General features: G+C 36.7%; 1 protein-coding gene across 7 annotated transcripts in view; it reads right to left on the reverse strand.

Annotated features, from left to right (window-relative positions):
* Positions 1–27,069, reverse strand: part of LOC138715408 (uncharacterized) — an 86,586-nt gene that overhangs the window by 25,732 nt on the left and 33,785 nt on the right. For 3 of the 7 annotated variants that reach the window (XR_011336298.1, XR_011336301.1, XM_069848270.1), the window contains 3 exons: positions 26,635–26,875; positions 23,030–23,086; positions 13,164–13,310 (listed from right to left, as the gene is read on the reverse strand). Coding sequence is in view for 1 of the 7 variants with exons in the window: in XM_069848270.1 (XP_069704371.1) it covers positions 13,164–13,310; positions 23,030–23,086; positions 26,635–26,660 (230 nt within the window). In the remaining 6 variants the exon portion in view is untranslated. Of the gene's footprint in view, positions 1–13,163; positions 13,311–17,140; positions 17,542–20,750; positions 22,943–23,029; positions 23,087–24,683; positions 26,876–27,069 lie in introns of all 7 variants that reach the window. The other 4 variants (XR_011336296.1, XR_011336297.1, XR_011336299.1 and 1 more) reach the window with 4 other exon arrangements.

The raw sequence follows: 27,069 nt of genomic DNA on the forward strand, positions 1-27,069 counted from the left end.
TCGCCTAGACATAGCTGTGCAAGTTATCAATGTTTAGACTAGAGCTCCTTGCAGAGGGAAGTCTTCCTCACATTCGATTTGTAAATATACTTTTGTTTCTATCATAGAGGAGGAAAGTGTGCAGTTTCAAACTTCATTTGTTAATATTTTGAAACAACACCACATATTATTCACTAAATCAGTTACCGGAAATGAGAAATAGGAAGTCTTCTCCTCTTCACAAAAAAAAAAAAAAAAAAAAAAAAAAAAAAAAATCTTATGAATGTGTAACAATATAATGTGATGATAAACTTACCTATATGTATACGCTGTATATTATTAGTATTTCATGTCTAATGACTCGTCTGAGTGATACAACCTGTTCGGTAATTCTACTCTATCTTCCTTCACTTCGTCCTACAGTAATGAAACTTCATAATCTTCAAATACGTGTCTAGTTACATCGTGTGATATAACGCAACACAATATGATCAAAGACAATTTCCATTGTAACTCTTATTTTGCTACGGAAAATTGGAAATTGTTGCTTCACTTGGCCGAAACACCTCTATAATCGCACGTTCTTTCGTTACCGGTACATATTTATTGTAGGCTCTTTGCTGTGGAGTGATGGTAAAGTAATAAGCCAAGGAGCAATTCTGTGGCTCCAAGGCAAAATGTGTTAGGCCTCTATGTCAGTTCTTTCACTTTTCAAGAGCGAGCATGTACAGATATAATTTGAATAACCTTATAAAATCGTAGGAATTGTGTTTCATAACAATGGATTAGACAAAAAAATAATAGAGATATACATGTTATCTTTTGCCACAATAAAGATACCAGCAGGATGCACACATTATCACAAAATCTCATTTTCAACAAAAATTTAAATATCATGTTTTGCCTTGGAACCACATAATTCCATAGCCCATATCACCTAGAAGAAGTGCATTGGCATTATTGCCAATCATTACTCTAGAAACATCCGAATTTCTCCATATAGGCCTAATATAGAAATAATTATCCACGCTTGTGAATTCTTCCTTGACATTGCAGGTAGCTCGTACATTAAAGCTCGCAATACCTTTTTGTTTTGCTAAAATACTCATCGGCATGTTGATTTTTTTAAATAAAAATATTGGTATAATTCACAGCTTCAATGACGTCAGGAAATGAATACTTCCTTTTTGCATTCTGTAACTCTTGGACAGTTGTTGGAAATTGAAAACAAATAAATGCTTTTAATTTCAAAGAATCTGCAACTTCCCAGCAGTTAGAATTTGTTTTATAAAAGAAAGCTATAAGGATAATGACTAGGGTACATAGAAGGACATCATGTAAAAAGATATTCCAAAATTTGTACATTGTGAGTAGGTCTACACTCTTTCACTGAGTTCACACCTGTGGAGTAATGGCTAGTGCGTCTGGCCGCGAAACCAGGTGGCCCGGGTTCGAATCTTGGTCAGGGTAAGTTACCTAGTTGAGGTTTTTTCCGAGGTTTTCCCTCAACCCAAATTTGAGCAAAAGCTGGGTAACATTCGATGCTGGACCCCGGACTCATTTCACTGGCATTATCACATCTCATCTCATTCAGACGCTAAATAACCTGAGATGTTGATACAGCGTCGTAAAATAACCTACTCCAGGGTAACTTACGTTAGTCGGCAAACTCGCTAGCTGCTGATCAGGAACTGCACTCGGGCTTGGGTTAGATTTTTCCTTGGACTGATTACCTGGTTGAGTTTTTTTTTTCCGAGGTTTCCCCAAACGTAAGGCAAATGCCAAATAAACTATAGCGAATCCTCGGTCTCACTTCATCTCACAAAAAAATTGTTTAACTCTTGTTTCGTATCTTGAAGCTTTAATGCTAACACAAGATCTATGGAATACAATGAAATGAAAAGTGACATGGTACCATGGGAAATATCCATATCCTCTTGAACGCCCATTTGAAAACCTGGATCGCCCACAAATAGTAAGAAAATGCTCATTTTCATTTCATTATCGAGAGCTCTTCCTCTTCTGCCATTTGAATCTTGCAAGAAATTCCGCGCTAGTCACTGTACGTTCTCCTTCTTAAATTTGTACAAATGTTTGTAACTATGTTTACAAGCTTGTCTACGATGTTTATACCTTTTCTTCTGCGTTATACAACAATAATATACCTCGTCATTACGATTTTTTAACTTCACTCAACCGCTTTGAGTCACCTATTCAGTTAACTCAGAAAGTTGATAGTATAAAGTCAATTATATGAGTGAGTAGTAACGTTCATTAATATGGAATAGTGACTTGTCTCTCGTCTGTTGCGTCATCGAGAGTTGTAACTCAAGGATCAAAGGTCAGTGCCAGACTGATTGAGAGATAAGTATGTTTATTAATACACATGCGAGTTAGAACTCGGAATTGTCGAGTGATAAATAACAACTCAAAATTATTAATATCTCCCATTGTAACCAAGGCGATAGCGCACCAGTCAGTCCTAGGCCGTGCGCTTCAGACAGTGGTGTGTGTTACGTGGTCATATTCGTGAATAAGGAAATAACAATGGCTGAGAATGTTAGAACAAAGGGTAGGTTTTATTAGGAATACATGTAATTTTGAATTGGTTTATATAGAGTGTAAATATTTGTGATAACTTGGAGGAATGCAATTTAAGCTAATATATTTTAGTTTTCAATATTTAAAGAGGGTTATAAAGTGCGTGTCACTCGATGTTACGAAAACTTTTGTGTCGATGGTTTAAACAGATCCTATAGATTGCAGAAAAGTCGTATTCAGCTGCAGCTACTTGCACTTTTCTGATTAATATGCGAAAATTCAGATACCTACGTACAGTATTACGAGGGGGATCCAGGAAATAACGACCTTTCGCGCATACCCGCCGCGCAGCTGACTTCCCTTCCTTGTTTGAAGGTCAACTGGCTTCCTTAACATGTGTTCTCATAATGTTGTGAGTACTGGTTGCAACAAGTCGCCATTGTGCATTTTGTGTTACTTCAAAACGAACGACGCGATTGATAATCCCGCCGACTGTGAGGTGAGGAGTGTGATTCGATTTTTGCATGCCCGACATTTGAAACCTGCAGAAATTTACCGGCAATTGAAAGAAGTGTATGGTGATACTGTAATGAGTGAAAGAAATGTGAGAAAATGGTGCGAAATGTTCAACAATGGGCGAACAAATGTCCACGATGAAACTCGACCCGGACGCCCATCACTCATCACAGAAGATCTGAAGACTAAAGTGAACGACAGAATCTTGCAAGACAGGCGCACATCACTCGACGAATTGCATATTGCCTTTCCTGACATTTCTCGTTCTTTGCTTGGTGAAATTGTGTCACAACATCTTGGCTACCACAAAATCTGTGCACGATGGGTTCCACAGCAACTGAGTGACCAACACAAAACTCAGAGAATGGCCTCAGCATTGACATTCTTGATGCGATATCACACAGATGGAGACGCCTTTCTTGATCAAATTGTGACTGGTGATGAGACCTGGGTGTCTGACAACACCCCAGAGACCAAGCGCCAATCACGTCAATGGCATCATCCCTCATCACCCAAGAAACCGAAAAAATTCAAACAGACTCTCTCAACACAAAAAGTCATGGCTACTGTCTTTTGGGATCGCAAAGGTGTTCTTTTGCTGGATTTCATGCCAAAAGGCACTACGATGAATGCAAATCGTTATTGTGAGACTTTATGAAAACTACTGCGAGCCATACAAAACAAGAGGCGAGGAATGCTTTCGAGAGGAGTTGTGCTTCTTCACGACAACGCCCGCCCGCACACTGCTGCTTCAACTCGAGAATTGCTGGATCAATTCGGTTGGGAAATCTTTGATCATCTGCCCTATAGTCCAGACCTTGCTCCTAGCGATTTTCACCTTTTCACTAAGCTGAAAGACTTTCTGGGTGGTACGCATTTTGGAAGTGATGAAGAGTTGAAGAAGACAGTGAACACCTGGCTTAATGAACTGGTGGCAGAGGAGTATAACACAGGAATTCTAAAGCTAGTGAACAGATACGACAAATGTTTAAATGTAGGTGGTGATTATGTAGAGAAGTAAAGGAAGCTTCAGTTATGTAACAGACTTTGTTTTTTCAAATAAATATATATTTTTTTAATTATTACAACAAAACGGTCGTTATTTCCTGGATCCCTCTCGTATTAATTACTATTCCATTGCTGTTTTTTACACTGTAAAATCATGGAAGCCTTGCTGCAAATAATAATGATAAGACAGCTGTTCATGAGTTTGTTATTTCATAATTAGGATAACGTGAAAATTGTCAACAAGATTTTTCTTCAGAACTAAAGAAAAAAAATAGTTCATTCTGCAGTAATTAGAATAAAAGATAGCAGTATTGCTACAGAATGAAAAATAAATAGGAAGAAAAATTGGCAGTTCACTGGATCAAGAATTTAACCTGCCCCCTGTAATAAATTTCATGTTGAACATGTGGCTGGATGTTCATAGTTGTATAGTCATTCTGCTCATCCAAGAAAATTGTTCTCTGAATCATCTAAGAAGACCAAGAGGAGGAAAACTGAACATCTCAGAGAAGCTGCTGATCCTGCTGCGCTTGTTCTTGCTACTCGGATAAGTATGAAGGCTTCTGGTAAAGAGAAGCAGCTAAACTAATGGAAAATGCTGTAAGTACACCAACCCGTGTGGCAAAAATTCCAACTGCATATAACGAGCATAGTGGTTCCTGCAAAAAATGTTGCAAAATATAGTGGTGATGACGTTTTAGCCCTGATAATGGGTACGAAATTATCTAAGTACCAGTACACTTTATTGAGACTACAAGAAAATGTAGAAATGTAGATTTATATCCAGCATACAATGAAGTTCGAGAAGCAAAGCTGCATTGCTATCCATGTGATATTACTCTGACAGAAATAAGTGCAGAAGTGAAGTTACAGAGTCTGTTAGATCATACAGCCAGACGAATGAGTTTAGTGCTCACCAGGATCCCTACTATGAATATACACTGTCGAAAGTATTGTAAAAAAAAGTTCATTTTTTCAATTTTGTCCCATTTTTTATTCAGTCTGGCCCACTGTGCACTTGCGTGATTCAGATTCCGCATATATCGGATAGATGGCAGGACTATGATCCATTTTCAATTGTACACCACTTCGGCAGACCACGCTGTACGTGATGTGTATCATGTGAAGAGTTATGTCTTGTACTAGGGTGAGTGTATGTGTAAGTGTTCGTGTAAGTGTAGTGTAGGGAATGGGTGAGGATGATAATGAAGAGGAAGGGAGAAGGGGAAATATGGTGCCGGCACATAGCCTACTCCTGTCGAATAGCAACAAGGGGGCCACCAGGCTTAACGTCCTCATCCAATGGTCTAATCACTATCAACAGTGACATATGCCGTCTCTTCATATGCACTGCAGAGAGATTTGGGATTTAACCCAGGCATATTGGTGCACAATTTAGTGGTTAGAAGTTCTGCACCACCACAAATTTTACATGAAAATCTCTGATCCCACTGGGAATCGAACCCACCGGCTAGTCTGGAGGCAGACGTGCTGCCACAGAGCTAACTTGGCAGACCTGCTTAAACAAATGTACATAGATAAAAAGCGAGTTTTCGTAAGATCTAGAATCAGTGACAGGTTCGGTTTGGTTTGTTTAGGCTAGACCAGGCCTGGGCACTAGTAACTCATTCGAGTCACTGCCGATTTCCCCTTAACTCCCCACTCCACCTTCCCTGGCTGAGACGATTAGACAGGAAGGTAAGCATTACTGAGTGACAGATTGTATAAGGCAGGCATCACAGTTTTTACAAACTTTCAGCTCTCGCTGGTTACCTGCAATCCATCACGATGCATAGAGCCTTTTGTGTGTTTGTTTATAAGGCAGTGTAAGCGAAAAAGACATGGGTGGGGGTTTCAGAGTTCCGTTTCAATTCCCTGTTGTGCCCAGAGCTGGGGTAGACCTTACGAAAACTCGCTTTGCATATACGCTTTTTGTTTATGCCTTTGTTTGCTTAAACTAGTCTTTACAGGCCTATTTGAAACTGGTTTTGATGGATTTCTGGTTTTGAGATAACATAATATACCGTAAATTAAAGTAACATGCGTACATTCACTGGGATAATGACAAAATTAAGCACATGTATGCTGGTTGCAAAATTATTCATATGCTAATGTAAAATATGTTGTGTTGGAAATTATGTAAAAAAGTTACAAAGTATTTTCCCAATGAGGATGAAATCAAAATATTTTACAGCACCTGAAGAGCTTTAATATATGAATGTTTGTAGCTACAAAAAGTATACAATTTTGCCTTTCATTTTTGCATTGTAAAGGAAAATTTTAAATATATAATTCAATTATGACATATAAATGTAATTTAACAACACTGTATTGTACTTAAAGCAAAATATACAGATTTTTTTGCTACTAATATTTCATTTGAGAAATCACACATGCACTGGACATTTCGGGCCCCATTGCGCCTTCATATTACAAGGTAAGCTTCTTAAGAATGTCAAGAATACTGCAAATCATATATAGCTGACAGTTTTATTCACTTTTCTCAAAACTAGCAGAAAGGAACATGTGTAGTTTCTCAAATAACGGATTGAATAATTTTAAAGCACCACAGAAAAAAATAAATCACTAAACTGGAGAATTAGGTACCGCAGCTTTCAACGTGGCATTGCAATGATAATCAAGTATACAATGTTGCCAACATAAGGGCATGACGTCATTACGAGGAGAAATTTATTTTTTTCTCATTCATTCCCTCATTCTCAACATTACTGAGAGAGAGCTTCACTATTATAGTCCATGGAGTGCAGTTTCGTAGAAAGGACTTTGCCAACAGACCTTCTTCTGCCCCCTACTAATTGGTTGTCATAAATAAATGTGTTCTTACTGTGATGAAAATCTTGTCTTTCCCTGTTAGTAACCAATCACAACCCTCGTTCAGAAGAATTGACAGGATCCTGTCAAATCCACGTGGAGGCTGAGTTGCCAAAGATTTCTGAATTCCAAGAATCCCATCAGTTAACATGAAAGTATAATTGAGAGTGTATTCTGTAGTATTCATTGAGCGGTGAGCTCGTGATAATACGTTGCTTTTTTTTTCAAAACACGTGGTGTCCAGATGAGGATGATGGCCACTAATCCTCTCATTTCGAAGGTCGCCAAGATTGTGGCAACTTTGCAATGTTGGGGCGATGGACTGGTCAGAGGTGTTTGTGTAGAAAGTCATAAATCTGTAAGGGGGTGTTCAAAGGAACCACCAAACTGCACTCCATGATATAAAATTGACTGTAGCAACAAGTTTAGATAAGGAGATAAGTACATTAGTGTTAATGACACACTTTGCCAGTGATAAGGTTGGCTGGGGTTTGACGAGGAGATAATGTATTAATGTCAGTTACACACACTGTTGATTTGAATGATATTCCCTGGACCACATCATATTTCTCATTAATTTCGCCGTGTTAAAGTGTTATGATATCTTCTTTTAGTGTATTAAAAAAGTCGTCATTATACTCCATAGATCTTGCACTTAAAAGTGCAGGGATTTAGTGTTAAAGAATATCATCACCAATTTTACTAGCAACATTTCGATTCTCTTTTGTTTCACATGGCTTAGTATGGTCTGGTCACTAATGACACATGCAGCTCACGACAGAAAGAACTTACTTTGAGATCAAACTACGCATGCGCGGACTTGATTAATCCATTAACGCCCAATGGTCTATTTATTGACCCTTGCACACTCGACTACATTAGATTTTTTTATTGGCGCCCCACTGATTCAATATTAATGATCATCATAAATATATCATGTAAGATGTTAACTAAACTTGCCAACATTTTATCCTCCTACAAAAATAAGAATTCATTAAGGTATCTTAGTTCGAATTATTTAGGTATAAAATAATGTCGCACTGTGTAAGGAATATAATTAATTTTCCATATTATAATGTGTCGATATTGTTATTGATTTGTGATTTAGTAGTGTCAAGGTTATTACTATTGCATCACAAAAGAAAAACACAAATTTATGTAAAATGATTGGAGCAATATGAACTGAAACGGCTGCGGTCTATAAATAGACCGCTGGGCACTTATGATATCACGTGAAAATGATAGTGGAGAAAGGTGTGTCATTGCATTCTGTACCACAACGGTTGATATCAGCAAGTGACTGTCGGCAGTAGGACTGTGCTATTGCAAGTAGATTAGCATCTGAAAGATGATTAGCACCTATTCGATCCCCAGAACATGTTATTGTATGCCCTAAATTGGAAATAAATGTGATACGGTGTACGTCTGCAGTGTATACATTTTTGAACAATGGATATATTCCTTCTTTCTTCGAAGTACAGAGGTCTATAAAATATGCAATAATATTTCTCGACCAATAAAGAAAACCATGCATCCTATTTTCACCAACATATTATAACAGTAAACAGAAAAAAATTCAATATTGTGATGGTACGATATATTGCTGTCCTGTGATGTGGCATCATGGTCTAAGGCATCCTGTCTAGGACTCGCGTTACGGAATGAACGTGGTTCGAGTCCTCATGGGGGAAGAAATTTTGTCATGAAATTTCGGCCAGTGTATGGGACCAGTGCCCACCCAGCATCGTGATGCACTTAGGGAGCTACGATAGGTAGCAAAAATCCGGTTTGACAAACTAGCTACAACGGCTGGGAGGATCATCGTGCTAACCACACGATACTTCTATTCTGATTGGATGATCGTCCACCTCTGCTTCGGCACGTGGACGTGAGGTCAGTAGCCGGCTGGTCGGTCTTAGCCCTTCATGGGCTGTAGCACCAAGGATTTACTTTTTTACGACATATTGCTTCGTTTTCTTTCGTAATATTATGTCAGATGGTATCACTTTTGACTAATTTCTTCTGTGGCCAACATCACATTGAGGTTTTCTATTCCCTGTGTAAAAAATCTCTGGTAAGGACACAGCTGAAATGACGTCAATAATAGGCACGACTTTGTCTTAGGCAGCAGAGTTGTGCTGAATGTGCTCGATTGCATTGTACATCCTCATGCTCACGACACATAATTTGATAATTTTTTTTATAAGTAGAGACCTTTTGCTCCACCTTCAGGATCTTGGTTTCCGGATTACAGAAACTGTGAGAGAAAACAGAATGGATGCCTTTACTCTTCAGGATACGAAATTACTACAGAATGCAGTACGAGAGTCCTGCGATTATACATTTGACACTAATAGTGAAATTCTGTTCGTGAAGTGGGATGACAACAGATGTGTACCTGTAGGATCAAACTTTGATGTAGGGGCTTCTGCAAGCAGGTGGGACAGAAATATAAGACAGAATATAAGTGTGCAGCAACAACAGGTCATATTTTTTTAGTAGGTTATTTTATGACACTTTATCAACATCTTAGGTTATTTAGCGTCTGTTTGAGATGAAGATAATAATGCCAGTGAAATGAGTCCGGGGTCCAGCACCGAAAGTTACCCAGCATTTGCTTATATTGGGTTGAGAGAAAACTCCGGAAAAATCTCAAGAAATACGGTAAGTACATGGGTGGAGTGGACCATCATGATTGGTTAGCAGGGAAATATGCCACTTCAATTCATGGAAAAAAGTGGTACTGAGATCTCTTTGTCAGAATGCTGGATATGGCTATAGTAAATGGTTGGATTGTCTACAGAGAAATACATGGACGAGACTCCCTGGACCTACTTGAATTCAATATCTCTAGATGTTTTCGAACTGCAAGAGAATGGAGTGCCCTATTCCATCACCTCGATGAGTGAAATTTGGTATGAGGATAGATAGTAGAGGTCATTTCATGGCAAAACGACCCTCTCAGAAACACTGCCAGATGGAATGGTGTAAATGCAGACCAGTAACATTCCGCAAGAAGTGTGATTAAACCCTCTGTCAAAAATGCTTTGAGCCTTACCACACTCGGTAAAGACAGACATTCCGAAAATAAATGTTTCATTATTGCTGCAGCATTGTATTGTTGCATTAAATACTAAAATGTCATAAATAAATTTATTTATATTGGTGTAAATGTTTCTGGTTATACTACATTAAATACACAAAAAAATATATTTACTTTATTGCAAATGAATACGCAGATATCATAAGTGCCCAGCGGTCTATTTATAGACCGGGTGATTTTCAGCTACTTGGTGCACGGCAGAATAAACAAAACATATTCCTGGTATCTTATGGATGAAATTTATGAAATAGATATATTATTTTCGTTTTTTTTTTAATAAAAATAATTTGGGCGTTAATGGGTTAATAAAAACCTAAACTAACCAAACCTAATCTTCGTATATACAAGATGTGTAACTGGAGTACAAAGGGAACTTCATTTGATTAGGAATGTACACGCGAAAATAAATCCAGATAAGGATCACGGTGACACTACAAGAGAAGTCTGTGCATGCGCAGTTTGATCTCAGAGCCAAGTTCTTCCTGTCATGAGCCCCAATGGCGAGCATATGCTCGCATATGCTGTATGGTATGCATTATCCAGTTGTTCCAAATGAATAAAAGTTTTTTTTTTTTAAGTTGACTCTTCAAATGCCACAGATAGAATAATACAGAGTGGACCCCTCGAACTTTCCTGGTTTCCATTGCTTCTAAAAAAGAAACAGAAAGAACAACAATAATAAAGACAATACGCCTTATATCCGCCCTTCATGTCTAAAAAGCGAAGAATCGAGGAATAGAGGCTCAATATGGCATATTTGAAATTCTGATGGCATCTGCAGCAAGGCAACATGAAGAGGATGAATGCCAGATCTTCCGGAAATTTTTAGCTAAAAGACGTAGCAATGTTCATCCATAACACAGAGCAAAGTCCAAATGCTATTATAAACAGTTCTTTCTACAGTTTACCGTATACATTGTTCTCAACATTGTACTGTAATGTTCATCCATCACAATGCCTGTTACCATATTAAGAGAGTTCCTTCAATTCTCCTGACCTTGTCAAGCACTGCACTGATTACACTCAATTAAAGCTCAAATTTTTCTAGCATCAAGTACGTCCAATTGGCAAGATGTGGATATGAATTTTCAGGCTCTCTTCATTTTTAAAAATAGTGTTTTATGGTGTTACTTAACCTTTTATATATTGGTAGAAAATAAGAACACCTACCTGTAGACTTCTGACACATTACCTGTGCACTCGGCAGATGCCAAAGTGGTAATTGCCTCGCTATAACTCACTACAAAAATATAAGTTCAAGGAGGCCTACTTAGCACAGCGTAATACACAAATACACTATTACGTTATCCCACAAATTAAATAAACACAACAAAAGCAGGAAATATACCCATTTTCAGAACCACATGACAAGCAGACGTGTTCTTTACTCAGAGAGGAAAATTAAAGTTTTCTGGAAATGTAGTAGTGTAGCGCAGAGTCTTTCTCTCTATCTTTTAACACCATTTTCTCCATTAACTAATGGTCAGAAAACGCACAGAAAAAGTGTTATGCCCTCTCACTGTGAGAGTGTCACATAATAACATTAAAGAACTTATGGTATTATATTGTGATATGTTAGGAAGGCAAATCTCGTTGCTCGCAATCACAAGCTTTGTGATGAACTGATGAGAACGCCGCTAACTCTGTCATAAGAGTAGCCAGTATCAACACTCAGCAATCCCCATTCAGACTTAAATTCAAAGAAAATACCGCCAGTCATTGTATCAGCCGGACGCTTGGGAGTTCAGTTTAATTTCAAACGGTAAAGGGTGCAGTTGTTTTGTACCTAGGTGATTTATATTTTAATATTCATTATAATGAGTGAAAGTCGGAAAAATCTCAGTGGTTCTCAATACTAGAAACACCTCTTATTGAGGTTCTGGCTGATATGTAAATCTATTACCAGACAGTACATCTCATTTGACGATATGTGTCAGAGGATGAACTGCATCTAAAATCTCATTAGTGTAATATGTAGCTAGTTAGCGTTGTATGCAATGGAGGGGGAAAGGAACTGGTCACCCTACCCCATTATCTCCTGGCCTAGTTGCCTTATGAGTGATGCCTTGATGGTGTCACTTGTGGGTTCCAGACCTGTCTTCGGACAGTTGACTAAACAACAATACCGGAAACTCGAGAAAGACAAGGCAATAAAAAGAGAGGAAATGGTGAGAAAAAGTGCAAAAATATGTGTTATTTAAAAAACAAACATAGCCAGCTTGTCCCAGTTCGAGTCCAGGTACATCAGAGTGTAATAATGTGGTGAACAGCAGTTACCGAAAATAGTGCAGCGTGTGGTTCATTTTAGTCAGGCGTTTCTGATATTAGAAACAGTAATAATGACGCAGAATCAATTATTTCATTTGATCCAAATGACGCATATAGGGCGAAATATTCGACCCTGCATGTTAACACACCGGATGATGCAAGAAACATGATGCATGGCACATGGAGCGTGACACATAACGCCATGTTATTTGATCTAATGAGTCATTCAGTGTGGAGTCATCAGATGGAGATCTTCTGTTATTGTCAATAATAAGAATGCGAAGATAAAGGCATAGGTTTCGGATTCATTGGTTCAAAACGTTGAAAATCATGGTGCTTGTAGTGTTTTATTGGTGGAGTTAGAACAGCATCCAGACAAATTCACAGAATATTACAGAATGTCCAAAGAATCATTTGAAGATACAGCAAACTGTGAATATTCCTAATAGATGGAAAACATGTATGAGTATTACACAAGCACATGGACTTTTCACTCTGATTTCAGACTTGGGTAGAAATAGTGTTGGTGCTAGGGTTGCCAACTATTTTTGAAGAAAATATGGGAGACTAAGTGGTCTACAATATTTCACATAAAAAATTGAAAAATTATTAAATTCAGTTAGCGGCACTAAAAACAATTTTATTGTACATTTTGGCAGTTAGGCTTAAATTAAAGTATTTTGAGATATTTTATCTAGTGTAATAGTTTCAAACAAATTGTAAAAATTTCCTACATGAGTAACTGAAGTTGACTGTGATTTGCAGTTCTGATTTGATTAAAGTGTCGCGCTCCTTTTTCGAACATCTGAGGATTGCGAGACTTCATATGTGAGTATAGGTATATATCAATGTTAACAAGCTTGTTAAAATTGGCCATAAAGTCATTTAAATATGTGCTCCTGCATATATGACTTACCGGTATATGTCTAAATTGCAGGTAGTAGGCCATTGATGATATAATGAGGAGAGTTCGGCTGGCACCGTGCATCGTGTCCCAGCATAGCTCAGTTGGAAAGAGCGCTCAGCACGCAGAGTTGAGACGTCCTGGGTTCGATTCCCGGTGCTGGAACGAATTTTTCTCAAAATTAATAGGTATCTACATGTTGACTACTAACAAAAAATAGTAGTCTTGATTATTCAATGTGGATGCGAGACCATATATACGAATGTATGTATATATCTGATTACTTAATGTTCATAACAGAAAACACTCTTTGTATAAGCTTAGCTGCACATTCCAGGGCATCTCTGGAACAAGAGAATCCATCATATAAATCACCTTCAACCACGTAAAAATTAAATGTTTCAATTAATTTTTACATTATGCAAAAATAAGGTAGGAAAAAGTTTGAAGAGAAGAGAAATGCGGAAGTCGGGAGACTGTTAAAAATTGGATGGTGCCGTATGTTCAAAAATGGGCGAACCAATGTCCATGATGAAGAGAGAACCTCGACCGAGTATCGTGAATGCAGATCTGATTTGTTTGGTTGACAAAAAGGTTAGAGTAAACCGCAGGTTTACCATGTCAGAGCTTAGTGAGGATTTTCCACAGATTAGTCGTACTCTTGTGTACAAAGTGATTACCGAAGATTTGGGCTACTGGAAACTTTCTGCCAGATGGGTTCCTAAACTCCTTTCTGAGGAACAAAAGGCTCAGCCGATGGGAGCAGCACTGTCCTTTCTTGAGCATTACGAAAGAGAAGGTGATGCTTTTCTCGATCAGATTATGAAAGGAGATGAGACTTGGGTGCGGTATGTGAATGCAGAAACAAAGCTTCAATCAATGCAGTGGGGCCATACTCACTCCCTGAAAAATTCCACAAAGTGTCGTCAAACACTTTCCACGAGGAAACTTGTGGCAACTGTCTTCTGGGACAGAAAAGGAATTTTGCTAGTGGAGTTCTTGGAGAGGAATGCCACAATTAACGCTGAGCGTTACTGTAACACACTAACAAACTTGAAAAGCGCAATTTAAAACAAACGTCACAACAAATGTTGAGCTCTGGGGTGATTTTCCTGTATGACAACACCCGGCCGTATACAGCACGTCATATTGCGACCAAACTGCAAGAGTTCAACTGGGAAGTATTGGATCGCCCTCCCTATAGCCCACATTTGGTACCTAGCGATTACCATCTCTTCATGCACATGAAGACGTGGCTTGGCTCGAAGTGCTTTGACAATGACGAAGAGTTGAGAATCAGCGTCGTAGGTTGGCCGAATTCTACGATTGTGGAATTTCAAAGCTCGTCAAATGCTACGACAAGTGTCTCAATGTGACTGGAAAATGTGTGGAAAAATAAATTTGAGTGTACAATTTCAAACGTATTCTAACCCAATTCTGTAACGTCATTCACAGGTTTGTAAAAAATAAATGGCTACTTTATGAATAGCCCTCATAGAACAAAGATACATATTGCTTTTTTATATAAAAACATTCTAGCATCCCCAGAAAGAGTAAGTTACGTACTCGTGCTCAGAGGGCATTCCACATAATGTTAAGATATTTTATTAAATAACAGAGTAAAAAGTAAAAAAAGAAAAAGAAAAAAGAAAAAGAAAAAAGAAGAAGAAAAACATATCAGAATAATTGAACTTTAAATTTTCTCTCTAGACAGGAATTTTTAATTGATTTTTTAAAATAAGGAGCATTAGTAAATTGTACACTATCTACCAAAAAGTAATTGCTAGAAGTCATGTTTCTACTGTGCAGTGGTATGCAGACAATAAGGTGACCAGTTGAACTGGCCTGCACAGAGTCCTGATCTCAATCACATTGAGCACCTTTAAGACGAATTGGACCGGCGATTGAGGTTTCGGGAAATTCGGCCAACTTCCATTGTCCAACTGAGTGCCATATTGCAAGAGGAATGGCGACGCATTCCAGTGGATATCCCACACAAACTAGTGGAAAACATGCCTGAAAGGGTGGCTGCTGTTATAGCAACAAGAGGTGGTACCACGAGGATCTAAAGGGGCAAAAATAGTGCCCAATTACTTTTTTGTAGATAGTGTATATTTGGGAATTTAGCTATTAAGTTACCATGTTATAAAGCCTTGCACCGAAATTGCTACTGTGATTATATGCTACAGTTATGATACATTTAGGTTCTGTTAAGCATAATATATGTTTTCTGATCTTTTGGTTTTATATTTATGTCAGTGATGTCAAAGCAAGCGCATTTTTCTGACCTTGACATCATGCGCGGGCATCAAGCGCTAAGTATGGAAAGAGGAAGGGTTGTGTATATGAGTAAGCAGCCTGTAGGATTAAGAAAACAGTGGTGCACAAACTTCAAACGGAACGTGACATTTTATGTCGTTATTTTTATATGGTTTCTTTCTGTTTGATATTATCTATATTGTCTGTAAAACAAAAGTACTAATACCAATTTCTTAATATTGCAGTTGTTTTTAAATGTTAATAACATAATTAAGAGTTAAGAAGGAATATTCACATAAATTCCATAGTAGTACAACTATACTGTACTAAATATCCCAAAAAAAGAGATTGAGTATGACATGACAAGTTGTAATTGATATTGATGATACCTTTAGCCCTATAAAAATAATCAATCAACTAATCAAGAAAATATTACAGTACAAAGCAAAGTTACCTAGCTGCTGTATATGTTTTAAGTGTAACTAATATTCCATAACAAAACTCTTATCACATTATGCTTTTAAGGTGATATTGGTGAGCAACTTCCTATCATCAGAATATTAAATTATTTTCTCGAAATGTGCTGAAGCTATAGAGATGACATTTTTACAACACATGGGGATGTATCTTTTGCTTATGATGTAACAGTAGTTGCTTTGTTAGTCATTCATTTCCATGCGAATATTTTCAAAACTTTCAATACACTATCTTCAGTAATATGCATTTACGGTATATTAAATTAACGAAAACATTCTGTAAGGCTACTAAATAAATAGGCCTGTATCTGAAAATTTCACTTGTCTATAAAGAAAGTTGAGAAAATATTTCTTTTGAACAAAAAAATCAAACTTGTGAAAAATGAACATTAAAATTAAAACTTACATTCTTATAATGCAATACTTCCAGACAAATCTAAAATTTAACATGGATACAGTTTTAATAAGTTCTCTTCCCTTTATCTATTGAATCAGTGCTGACCATCCCTGAACAGGCTCTCCTGAGCTCTAAAGCACGCGCTTGCTCCTATGGGCATCAATTGACATCACTGATTTATGTGAATATAAATTAAATATATTTCGGTTTTTATGTACGAAATTCAATAATACATTGTTATAAATTTAATGGAAGTCAAATACTTTAAATCCTGAATACAACAGTTCTGAAGGGTTATCAAGAGTTTATTAAGGCATAACTTTATTATTCTTTTCTGTAGCAGAGTTGTTGGCATGGATGGAGGTACTATTAGCACTGTATTAACTTCGCACTTTCTTAAACATCAACCATAGTACACCAACTATTTACTTTTCTTACACATACTGCTACCACAACCACTAAAAAGTTTTGATCAACACTTCAACCATTAATGCTTCATTATACTACTCTGATTGCTCTCTGCAATTTTTTTAGTTGGTTATTTAACGACCCTGTATTAACTACTAGGATATTTGGCATTGATTGTATTGGTAATAGCGTGATGGTATTTGGGAAGATGAGGCTGAGGGTTCGTCATAGATTACCTGACATTCGCATTCGTCTTATGGTTGGAGAAAACCTCGGAAAAACTACCAGTAATGAGCACAAGCTGGAATTGAACCCATGCCCGAGTGCAACATTGGATCAGCAGGATCCTTGTCCTTGTAAGCTTTTTATTTGTTATACACATTAATGGTAACATTTTCACAATTCACTTTTTTGCTTTAAAAAGCTAACAATTATTGTGTCAAACTTACTGATTGATGTCCACGTTTTTCTTCAGTGATACCGTACACCGCAGCATAGAATAATGAATCCACAGAGAACTTGATTTCTTCTTTTCACTTTTCATTTAACAATATTCAAGCATAAACTTTTCAGAAATATTCTCTACTTTTTTTTTACACACTCTTAAAACTTCTTATATTCCTCTTCATACCTCTGTCGCGATTTTGTTGGAATTAATAAATCAGTACAGCTGTTAATGCAATACCATTGACACTTATATTTATAAATAGTCATGGTGACAGTACCGACAATAATAACATTCTTCAAATGTTTCTTGTACATGGCCCTCTATATGAATCGATCACCTACAAAGCAAATGTATATAGCTTCAAATGTTTCTCGTACAAGGCCCTCTATATGAATCGATCACCTACAAAGCAAATGTATATAGCAGGCAATAAAAATTTTACATTTAGACAATATTCAATTTTACATTATTTTTTTTATCAAAGCAGATGAAACTTTGTACGGTACACATGTCGTAACTTCATATTACAATAGTAGACTGGTTATCAAACTCGGCCTGCAGCCTTGTTTGGTTTGTTTTGTGCATTTATAATCGTTAGTTGAGTGTTTAGTTTTGTGTTGAGGGTTTATATTCGTTTGCTGAGTGTTCCATTTACACAGAAACATTTACATAGACCTAAAAATAGTGAAATAAGTATAGTTGTAGTGTTCTGTTTATTTATAGTTGTTATATTTAGTTGGATAAGTTGTCAATTATGCCTAAGAAGAAAAGTATTAGATCTGTACTTAGTTCTGCTCTGAATGAAAGAAGATGGGGTCCTAAAACAGTGAAACAAATTGAGAAAAAATTCTCGTTTTTCATGAAATTGTTCAAAGTGACCACCAACAGCATCCAAACACTATTGATGCCGCCGAACTGCTCCACGAACTAAGTTCCGTAATGTGTCCAGTGTCATAGCTACACATGACGTTAAATTTTGATTTGTTCTCGTAGCACATCCAGTGTAGCTGGCATTTCCCAATAAACAACATCCTTTAGGGTCCCCCATATGTAGAAATTGGTGTTAGGTCTGGGGACTGTGCTGCGTACTCGACAGCACCTCTTCGACCTATCCATTAAGCTACAATTTCTCCGAAAATGAGAATTTTATCTGAATTTGTTCTTAAGTTATTTATAAACAAACAGTGTATACTTTTTTTGGGCTAATCTGTATTTTAAGTCATGTTGTTACATTAAAATTAAATTTCAAATGAAAATTCTGAAGAAATTTTAAGAAAACAGCAATAATAAATCTTGGTCAGTATTACTTACTGAAAAAGAATATATAAGGTATCTGATTCTTTTCGACATGATTCAGTAGCAAAATTTCGGATGCTAACTGGTCATGACTGTTTGCAGCACCCTGTTTAAAATTGAAATTTTTTGTTCACCAAAATGCATCCTGTGTAATCTAGAAGACTCTTTGATGAATCAAGAACATTTACGAAAATGTCCAGCTTTGGCATCAGATTTTTTGGATTCGGACTCTAAATTATACTGCAAAGTTAGAAGGTGAATGGAGAACTTCCAAGTGTCTGGGCAATAGATACTGCTGCTGCTACTATGTTACATTAAACCAAGTTTTATTTAATTTCCATTTCGACATGTACAAAACACAGTTCTGAATTCATTTATGCTTTAGATCGCATTAATGCAATTTCTCCAAAGTATCATTTGTCTCTACTTGGCAATGCATAAACAATGTCACATTACAAAAATTCTGCTAACAAGTTTGGAGTTAGACCTTCTATATAACCTTAAATTATATGTGTTTTTTAGGTTTTCACGGTGAATGTGATTTGGATATTGCACTATGTCCTGGAGCTAACATTTCTAACGTTTCGAAACTACATACAGGTTCCATGATCAGGGCAGAGAGCCTAGGCAAGACCAGACAGTTCGCCTACTCTGCTGGGCATGTAGCGCCTGGCCGTTCCACGTGCTGAGCTCAAATGACAAATTCTGAGGGGAATATCTGTCAGTGACTAAGCTCTTAAGAGGCTTTTGAGGCTCATATAGCCTACCGGTACATATATATTCTTATATGAGGTCTCGCCATCCTCATTGAATAATCAATGAATCGATTCCAGGTGCTGGAACGAATTTTTCTCAAATTAATAGATATTTACAGTATAGCTATCAGAATGCTGCATTGGAGTTAAATCGCTCGCTTGAACTCGGTCGAGTGTCGCACCCTTGAGTGAGGTAAGATCGGTCGTGATACGCTCGTAATAAATAGAAGCACAGTACAAGGTCACCTCACCAACATGTCTTATCTTGTATGGAAGGCGACAAATAAGATACACATATGTTTTGCTCACACGGTAAAAATAAGGCTTTATTTTCTGCGTTTATGACAAATGTTTAATGGAACAGTCAGTGGAACGTACCAAAACAGGAACATGAAGTTATCAATAAAATAGTATGAAAAACTTCGATATACAGTTATTATTGCTAATTCATAATTATTCAATATTTGATTTACCACATATATAATTTGATAGGTCCATACATAGTGTTCCGCCTATATACTGCGACAATGTAGAAACGTTTTACAAAATATTATTGATATAGCAGTAGATTAATAACAATATTAGTACAGAGATAACGTCACAGAAAATATAATAAAACGAATAATCAAGCTGCACAACTGTTACAGACGCAAAGATTGATACACTAATTATTAGAGATTATTATTATTATTATTATTATTATTATTATTATTATTATTACTAGAAAACTTGATACAGTTCTTGCATTATCGTGATTGTGTTCTCCGTTTATAATAATTACATTTACATCCAATAACATCTATCAGATATGGCAAAAACAGAATCATTCCTGCGTGGAAAAAAAAAAAAAAAAAAAGAACATTTACCTACAATATTTATATTACATTTTAATGCAAGTTTTGTAATTGTACTATGAAGAGGTTAGTTAAACACTGCAAAGTTTTGAAATGATAAACATCTTTGATGTTACTACACAGTTCATCACTGTAACAAGAACGAATGTCTAACGCTCGGCTTATACCGTTCGAGGATTTATCGCTCATGACAATTTTACCCATCATGCATGTGCGCTACCTATCGATTATGCTATGAACTACTTAGCGCTCGAGCGAAAACGTCGATGCAGACCTCTGATGGCTACTTATAGCCATTGATTATTCAATGAGGATGGCGAGACCTCATATAAAAATATATATGTATATATCAATGTTAACGGTAACTCATGAACTGTTGTTGAAAATGACCATGAAGCCATTTAAATATGCGCTCCTGCATACATGGCTTGAATGTCTTAATTGCAGGTAGTAGGCTATTGATAATACAATGAGAGAAGTTCGGCCGTCACCATGGATCATGTCCCGGTGTGGGTCAGATGGAAAGAGCATTCAGCGCGCACAGCTGAGAGGTTCCGGGTTCGATTCCAGGTGCCGGAATTTTTTTTTCTCAAATTAATAGATTTTGATTCTTAGCAGACCCAAAAAAATTGAGTTATTATACCTAGTAACAATAGGTCTATACGTTTGCAATAATGATGTATCGTAAGACTTGGTTTTCACTCACATCCTTCACTGTTGACAGTCATTCCAGGATGCAGAGTTTGGTGCGAGATTTGTGGCAGAAGTCTCTAAACCTCTAAAAAGGCATGGCTACGACCTTGACTCGGAAGCTTGAAGGGGACAAGAGAGGAGATATCAATTCACTACATCTCAGTATGAAACAAGGCTAGCCTTCTGCCAAAATAATATGTCGCGCTATATTGGTGTTCTGGGGGTGATGATGGTCGCCTTCTCGTGGTACCCCCTGAACTATGTTTAATGAACATAGAAAAAAAACGACCATCCAACATGCTCCAATGACAAATACAATCCGAAGTAAAATATTTCGGAGGTAAAAAAGTCCCCTCATTCGGATCTCCGGACGGGGAATATTTTAGCATCACATAAGAAGACAAAACACAATATAATTCTACCTCAGCTGAAGGTCTTACAGTGGAATGCTGGGGGCCTTAATCAAGCCAAGAAAACTAAAATACATAAAATTCTAATAGATAAAGACATTGATATGTTTGCAATAATGGAAGCCAATGTTGCAGCTGAACAATTACAGTTCTTTGTTTTCAAGAACTTCAATATATTTCTGGGTCATTTGCGAAATTTGTATAACAAATGGATGATTGAGAACGTCAAAATTAAAGTATTATTTAGTGCATATTCTGCATGTATTAATATAGTGCAATGTCTCTGCCATAGTAATCAGCCACTGTACACTGACCTTGCTTTACAGCATTCTCTACAAGCATCGATGAATCTTTGATGGCACGACGAAATGTCAGGAGTGTTATGGGACAAGACAGTGGATCTTTATAGAAATAGAATTCCTTTGTTTTTATATCAGATATTCTTCAAACAGTGCATAGTTCTTAGAATAGTAACAGAACTAACTTCAGATCAAAAATGAACAATTAGTATATTAAATATCTTAATATCAAATCTTTTACCTAATATAAAATAATAACTTGTTCAGTAATTAACAGAAACCATCATCATCATCATCATCATCAACATCATCATCATCATCAACATCATCATCATCGTCATCATCATCGTCATTGCAGGTATTAGGCCTAGTGGCCTGTTATGGTCTCTGTCCATCTTTTCAGGGGGCGTCCCAAAGATCGTCTTCCATGTGGTATATAGTGGAGAATTTGTCTTGGGAGTCTGGAACGGAGTCCCAAAGCCGGTCCAAAGGCTATAAGGTGGCAACCCCACCACTGAACTTACTACTCCTCGGCTAGCAACCGATTAGTAGGACATTTATATGCTTTCAAGTCTCTGAACCATTCTTTCAGTAACAATTATCTTAGTAGATTGCCCTTAAGGCGAAGATATTTGAGCTTTAATTTCTTTAATGATAGATAATTAGAAAAAAATTGAGGCTCTGTTTTGAATGATGTAACAGACATGACATGGAGTAACAGATCTGACAGGTAACAGACATGACAAAGCAAATAAGCATGTGCGAACCTAAAGTTTTTTTTTTTTGGCTTAAAAATCTCCAAAATAGCAACTTAACTACTGCACACGTGTACTATTATGTCCTCTTGATCTTGACTTTATATCTTGTTATTTGTGGAAAACACAACACTAACAGATCTGACAGAGTAAAAATTAATGCTTAGACTAAAACATAAAGCAAGAGTATGACACACAAACAAATCAAAATGGGTGAACATAGCAGTACAATCAAGATGGTTTTTTGTGCATCATCTTGGCTTGTGCTGACATTGGTGGATTTCTTTTTCAACTGTGTACCCATAGGAACAGAATGGTGTAACAGAGCTGACTGATTTACTGGACTAGAGTAATTATGCAATCATATTATAAGGAAATATAAAGTCAGACACAAATGCAGAAGTTTTGATAATATCAAATGTTTCTTTAATTTTTTTTTCAATTACATTATTAAACAGTGCTTTTTCTGTACATAATCGTGCTCCATTTTAAATACTTAACTAGTATGGACAAGGCATTTTAGCTGTTACTATGAGAATTTTATTTTATTCTCGTGAAATATTGCACATCAAGGAAATACTTCTTGTGACTTTACTACATTAGTATTGAAACTACTCACTGTTAAGAATTTATAACTCTATCGTTACCAGTATAAATGCAATAATTGGAAGGGTATGAATTGATGGAACTCATTTGTTATCAAATTCTGCAAATGACACTTCTACAACAGGGAGCTTCTACCTGAAACCCAGATTTGCATAATATATTCGTTACTTCAGATTTGTCTTCCTCAGTCATTTGTTTAATAATGTTGAAGGTTAAAGTTACCGTATTCCTCTTTTGATGCCAACTAGTATGCCACTAGCTCTTTGCTTGCTTTGGGATCTAAAGGGAAGAAACATTAAAAAAAAGATTAATACAAAACAAAATTATTTCACACATAACAATAAATATTATACACAAACTGAAGGATTACCAATGGGTTCACCTATATCAAGTATATTATCTGAAATCTTTATTCATAATATAGAACAAACACACATACTAAACACTGACAACAACAAACACGCAGAGAGAATAATGTACTGGCATCGATATGTAGGTAACATAATAGCCCTATATAATGGAAACAAAAGACAAATAGAAAACCTACATCAACAACTCAACAAAATACATCCCAAATTAATGTATACAATAGAAACAGAACGTAACCAAGCTATAAATTTCTTAGACATCACCATAACCAAAACAAATAATAGACATGAATTCAAAATATACAGGAAGCCCACCACAACTGCAACACACATACACAATTCGTCTAACCATCCCATACAACATAAACATGCAGTTTTCCGTACAAAGACACACAGATTAATTAACATACCAATGAACAATGACAACAATACTGAAGAAATAAACACAATAAAATATATAGCACAAGACAATGGGTATAACTCTAACATGATAGACACACTAATAAAAAAGTCAAAACAAAAACAGAACAAACCAACACAAACACCACGTGAGAATAAATAAATAACATTAACATATCACAACCAATACTTACAAAATTGCAATTTCATTCAGAAAACTAAAATACTAGATAGCATACAAAACAAATAACACAACACAGAAATATCTAAATAATCACATCAAACATTCAAATAAATATAATTCAACTGGGGTTTAGAAACTAAAATGCAATAGTTGCCCACATTTTTACATAGGACAGACAGGAAGAACCTTTCAAACAAGATATAAAGAACACATTAAAGATATAACCAAACCATACATCACATCAAATTACGCAGAACATATTATCAACAATAATCATGACTACAATAATATAGAAACAGATATGGAAATTCTACACATCACACCAAAAAGTCCACAGTTAAACATCTTAGAACAATACGAAATATACAAACATACAATAACACACCCACAACATATACTTAATACACAATTACAGTTCAATACCCACACATTATTCGACATCATGATACATAGCACACAAACAAACACCCCCACCATAGGAGCAACTCACCCCCACACCTATAACTGACGAATGCAAATGGCAGTATGCAAGATCAACAGGAACATCAGTAGTTCGTAGGATACTGAAGATGATACAGAACCGGCATCAAAACGGGCCGTCTGTCTAAGGTACATAACCTTCTTAAAAAATTTTAACACTTTTAACGTGTGTTTAAACAATTTTAAGTTTTTTAAACAAAATGTTAACGTGAACCAGAATCAATGACATCAAAAGTAGCTCGTGATTCAGCCAGAAAACAAGCAGAAGAGAACAGTAATAGAGACAATTTTATAGACTGGAAACTTGTAAAGTGGCCACATTTAAGAAAGAAGTACTCTCAGCCAGGGGCACACCCAGGAATTTCTCTTGGGGGGGGGGGGGGTCCAATGAAAGAACGTCAAGTTACATAAATGCACGCACACACACATATACACACAAACATACCTCTTTCAATTTCTTTTTACAAAACAAAATCCAGTCTTCTTGGCTTTATCTTTAGTGCAGTAACCACATCTTGTGGAGAAACTGTGATATCATGATGGATGTTTAGCAAAGCAAGACCATTTAGATGATCATTTCCCATGGTGTTTCTCAGGTATGACTTTAATCTCTTAAGAGTCGAAAACGACCTTTCACTTGTACTTGTGGACACTGGCAATGTTAATAAAATCTTCAACAGCTCTTTCACATGAGGATAGAAATCATATTCACATGCAATATAGGCTACATTTCCCACACTGACTTGTACTGTTTTCCTTTACAAAATGTGTTCCAGAGTTCAAATTCACATACCAATTCCTCATCTTGGACACAAAAATTAGTATCTACTTGAGAATAAAACTTGGCCAGAACTATAAAATCACTAGCAACCCCATCTTCCTTGATCAGACGCAAAAATTTTGTCAAAATGTTATGTTTAGCAAATCTTATTTTTATCTGAGACTGCATATTAGATAGGAATGGCAAAAATACAGTCCTCCTGTAATATTCCTCAGCATTATCAGCAGGAACATTGCTGCGGAATTGTGAATGTTGTCCAGATGCACATCGACGGATTCTAATTTCCTCTCCAAGTGACGACAGCTGAGTAGAAACCGTCGAGAATATAGATTTAAACTGGTCTTTTGCTGCATCACTAACCTCTTGTAACACTTCTAAAACATTTTCTACATGGTTAAGTGCTTTTTCCAAATTCATATCTGTCTTCTGAAGGTATTCACTTAAGGTTTTTGTTACACAGAAGAGCTTCTTGATTACGTGAAGGGAAATTAGGAATGCAGGCTTGGTCACTGAAGAATTCAGCATATCGGCTTTGGAAGATACATCCTTGTCAGTCCACAAAGAAATGGTTTTCAATGCAGGGAGGACAGCATCCATCAGTTCCATTAATACCATCACAGAGTCATGTCTTTCTATCCATCTAGTAGCACACATTTGGACGAGTTTGCTTCTTTTATTTTCAGGACAAAGCTCTTTTATACTATTTATTAATACAGCTTGCCTTTTGGGAGTGTTGAAAAATTCACACACTTTACCTACAATGCCAATGCAATTCCTGATTTCTGGAACACAACATGCATCTGATATGGCGAGGTTCAAACTGTGAGAAGCACAATGGACATATAAAGCGGCAGGGCATTCTTTAAGAATAAAGGCCTGGGCACCTTGAAACTGTCCACTCATTGCACTTGCACCATCATATCCTTGCCCTCTCATATATTTCAAATCAACATTAAATCGAGTGAGGCTCTCAAGAATTGTTCTAGCCAAATTTATTCCAGTTGTCTCAGAAACTGGAATAAACTGTAGGAATTCTTCTCTGATGCTATCATTTTCAAGGAAACGTACTGACAGAGAAAACTGTTCAGTCCCACTGACATCTACACTTTCATCAGCTAAGATAGCAAAACATCTTGCCTCAGTCACTCTCACTACTATTTGGCTACGAATAATATAGTTACAGGCTGATATAATTTCATTTTGTGTCTTCCAGCTTATGTAACTTGCATTTTTTCCACAGACTAATAGATGGCTCTTTAAGTTATCATCTCCTGCATCAACACGCTCCCTTAACAAAGCTCTAAAATTTCCCTCATTATGATTTGGTGGATTTTCCAAATCAAAGGGACCGAAGTCCTTATGCCCACGTAATGGTATGCCTTGGCGGCCACAAAATATAACGGTTTTAATTATCGGGAGTATCCTTTGAACATTTACATTCCCTTGCTCTCTTCATGCTTTATCAATCTGCAAAGAAACTGGCAATTCGTTACCTTGTTCGATAGATTTTAATTTAGTGTAAGTATCCACAGAATTCAGGTGATACTGTAACTTTTCATGCCTGTTAAATGTTTCACATGCATGTTTCCAATTGTCAAATGGCTGATTCACTAACCTTCCTGTTGGTGTAGCTTCGTGCATTCCAACCTCTTGAGGTGCAAACAAAACACAGTATTTACAAAATGCACCGTTTTGTTTGTCTGAATAAGCTAACCACTTCCATCGTTGGAGCCATCTCTTTTGGAAACTGAGGTTTTTTTTTTTTCTTTCCAACTGGTTTTACTGGGAACTTGAAATTCTCATTCGGCACCCAAATGGAATTTAGTGTCTCAAATTTCTCCCTTGATGAAAGTACTCTGTTAACAAAAGAACTTATATCTTTACCACTAGAGTCCACATTCAGTAATACCGATGTTGGGGTTGATGATGAGATGCAGACGGTTCAAGAATACCTATATTGGCATCATGTTGTAGGCAACGAGTTAGAAAGAGAAGACTATAGAGTGGCCATGTTGTCCTGTACAGCGCTCTTTGCGGTGCCACCGCGAAA

Source organism: Periplaneta americana, chromosome 15 (assembly GCF_040183065.1).
Source record: "Periplaneta americana isolate PAMFEO1 chromosome 15, P.americana_PAMFEO1_priV1, whole genome shotgun sequence".
In the NCBI taxonomy this organism is placed as follows: Eukaryota; Metazoa; Arthropoda; class Insecta; order Blattodea; family Blattidae; genus Periplaneta; species Periplaneta americana.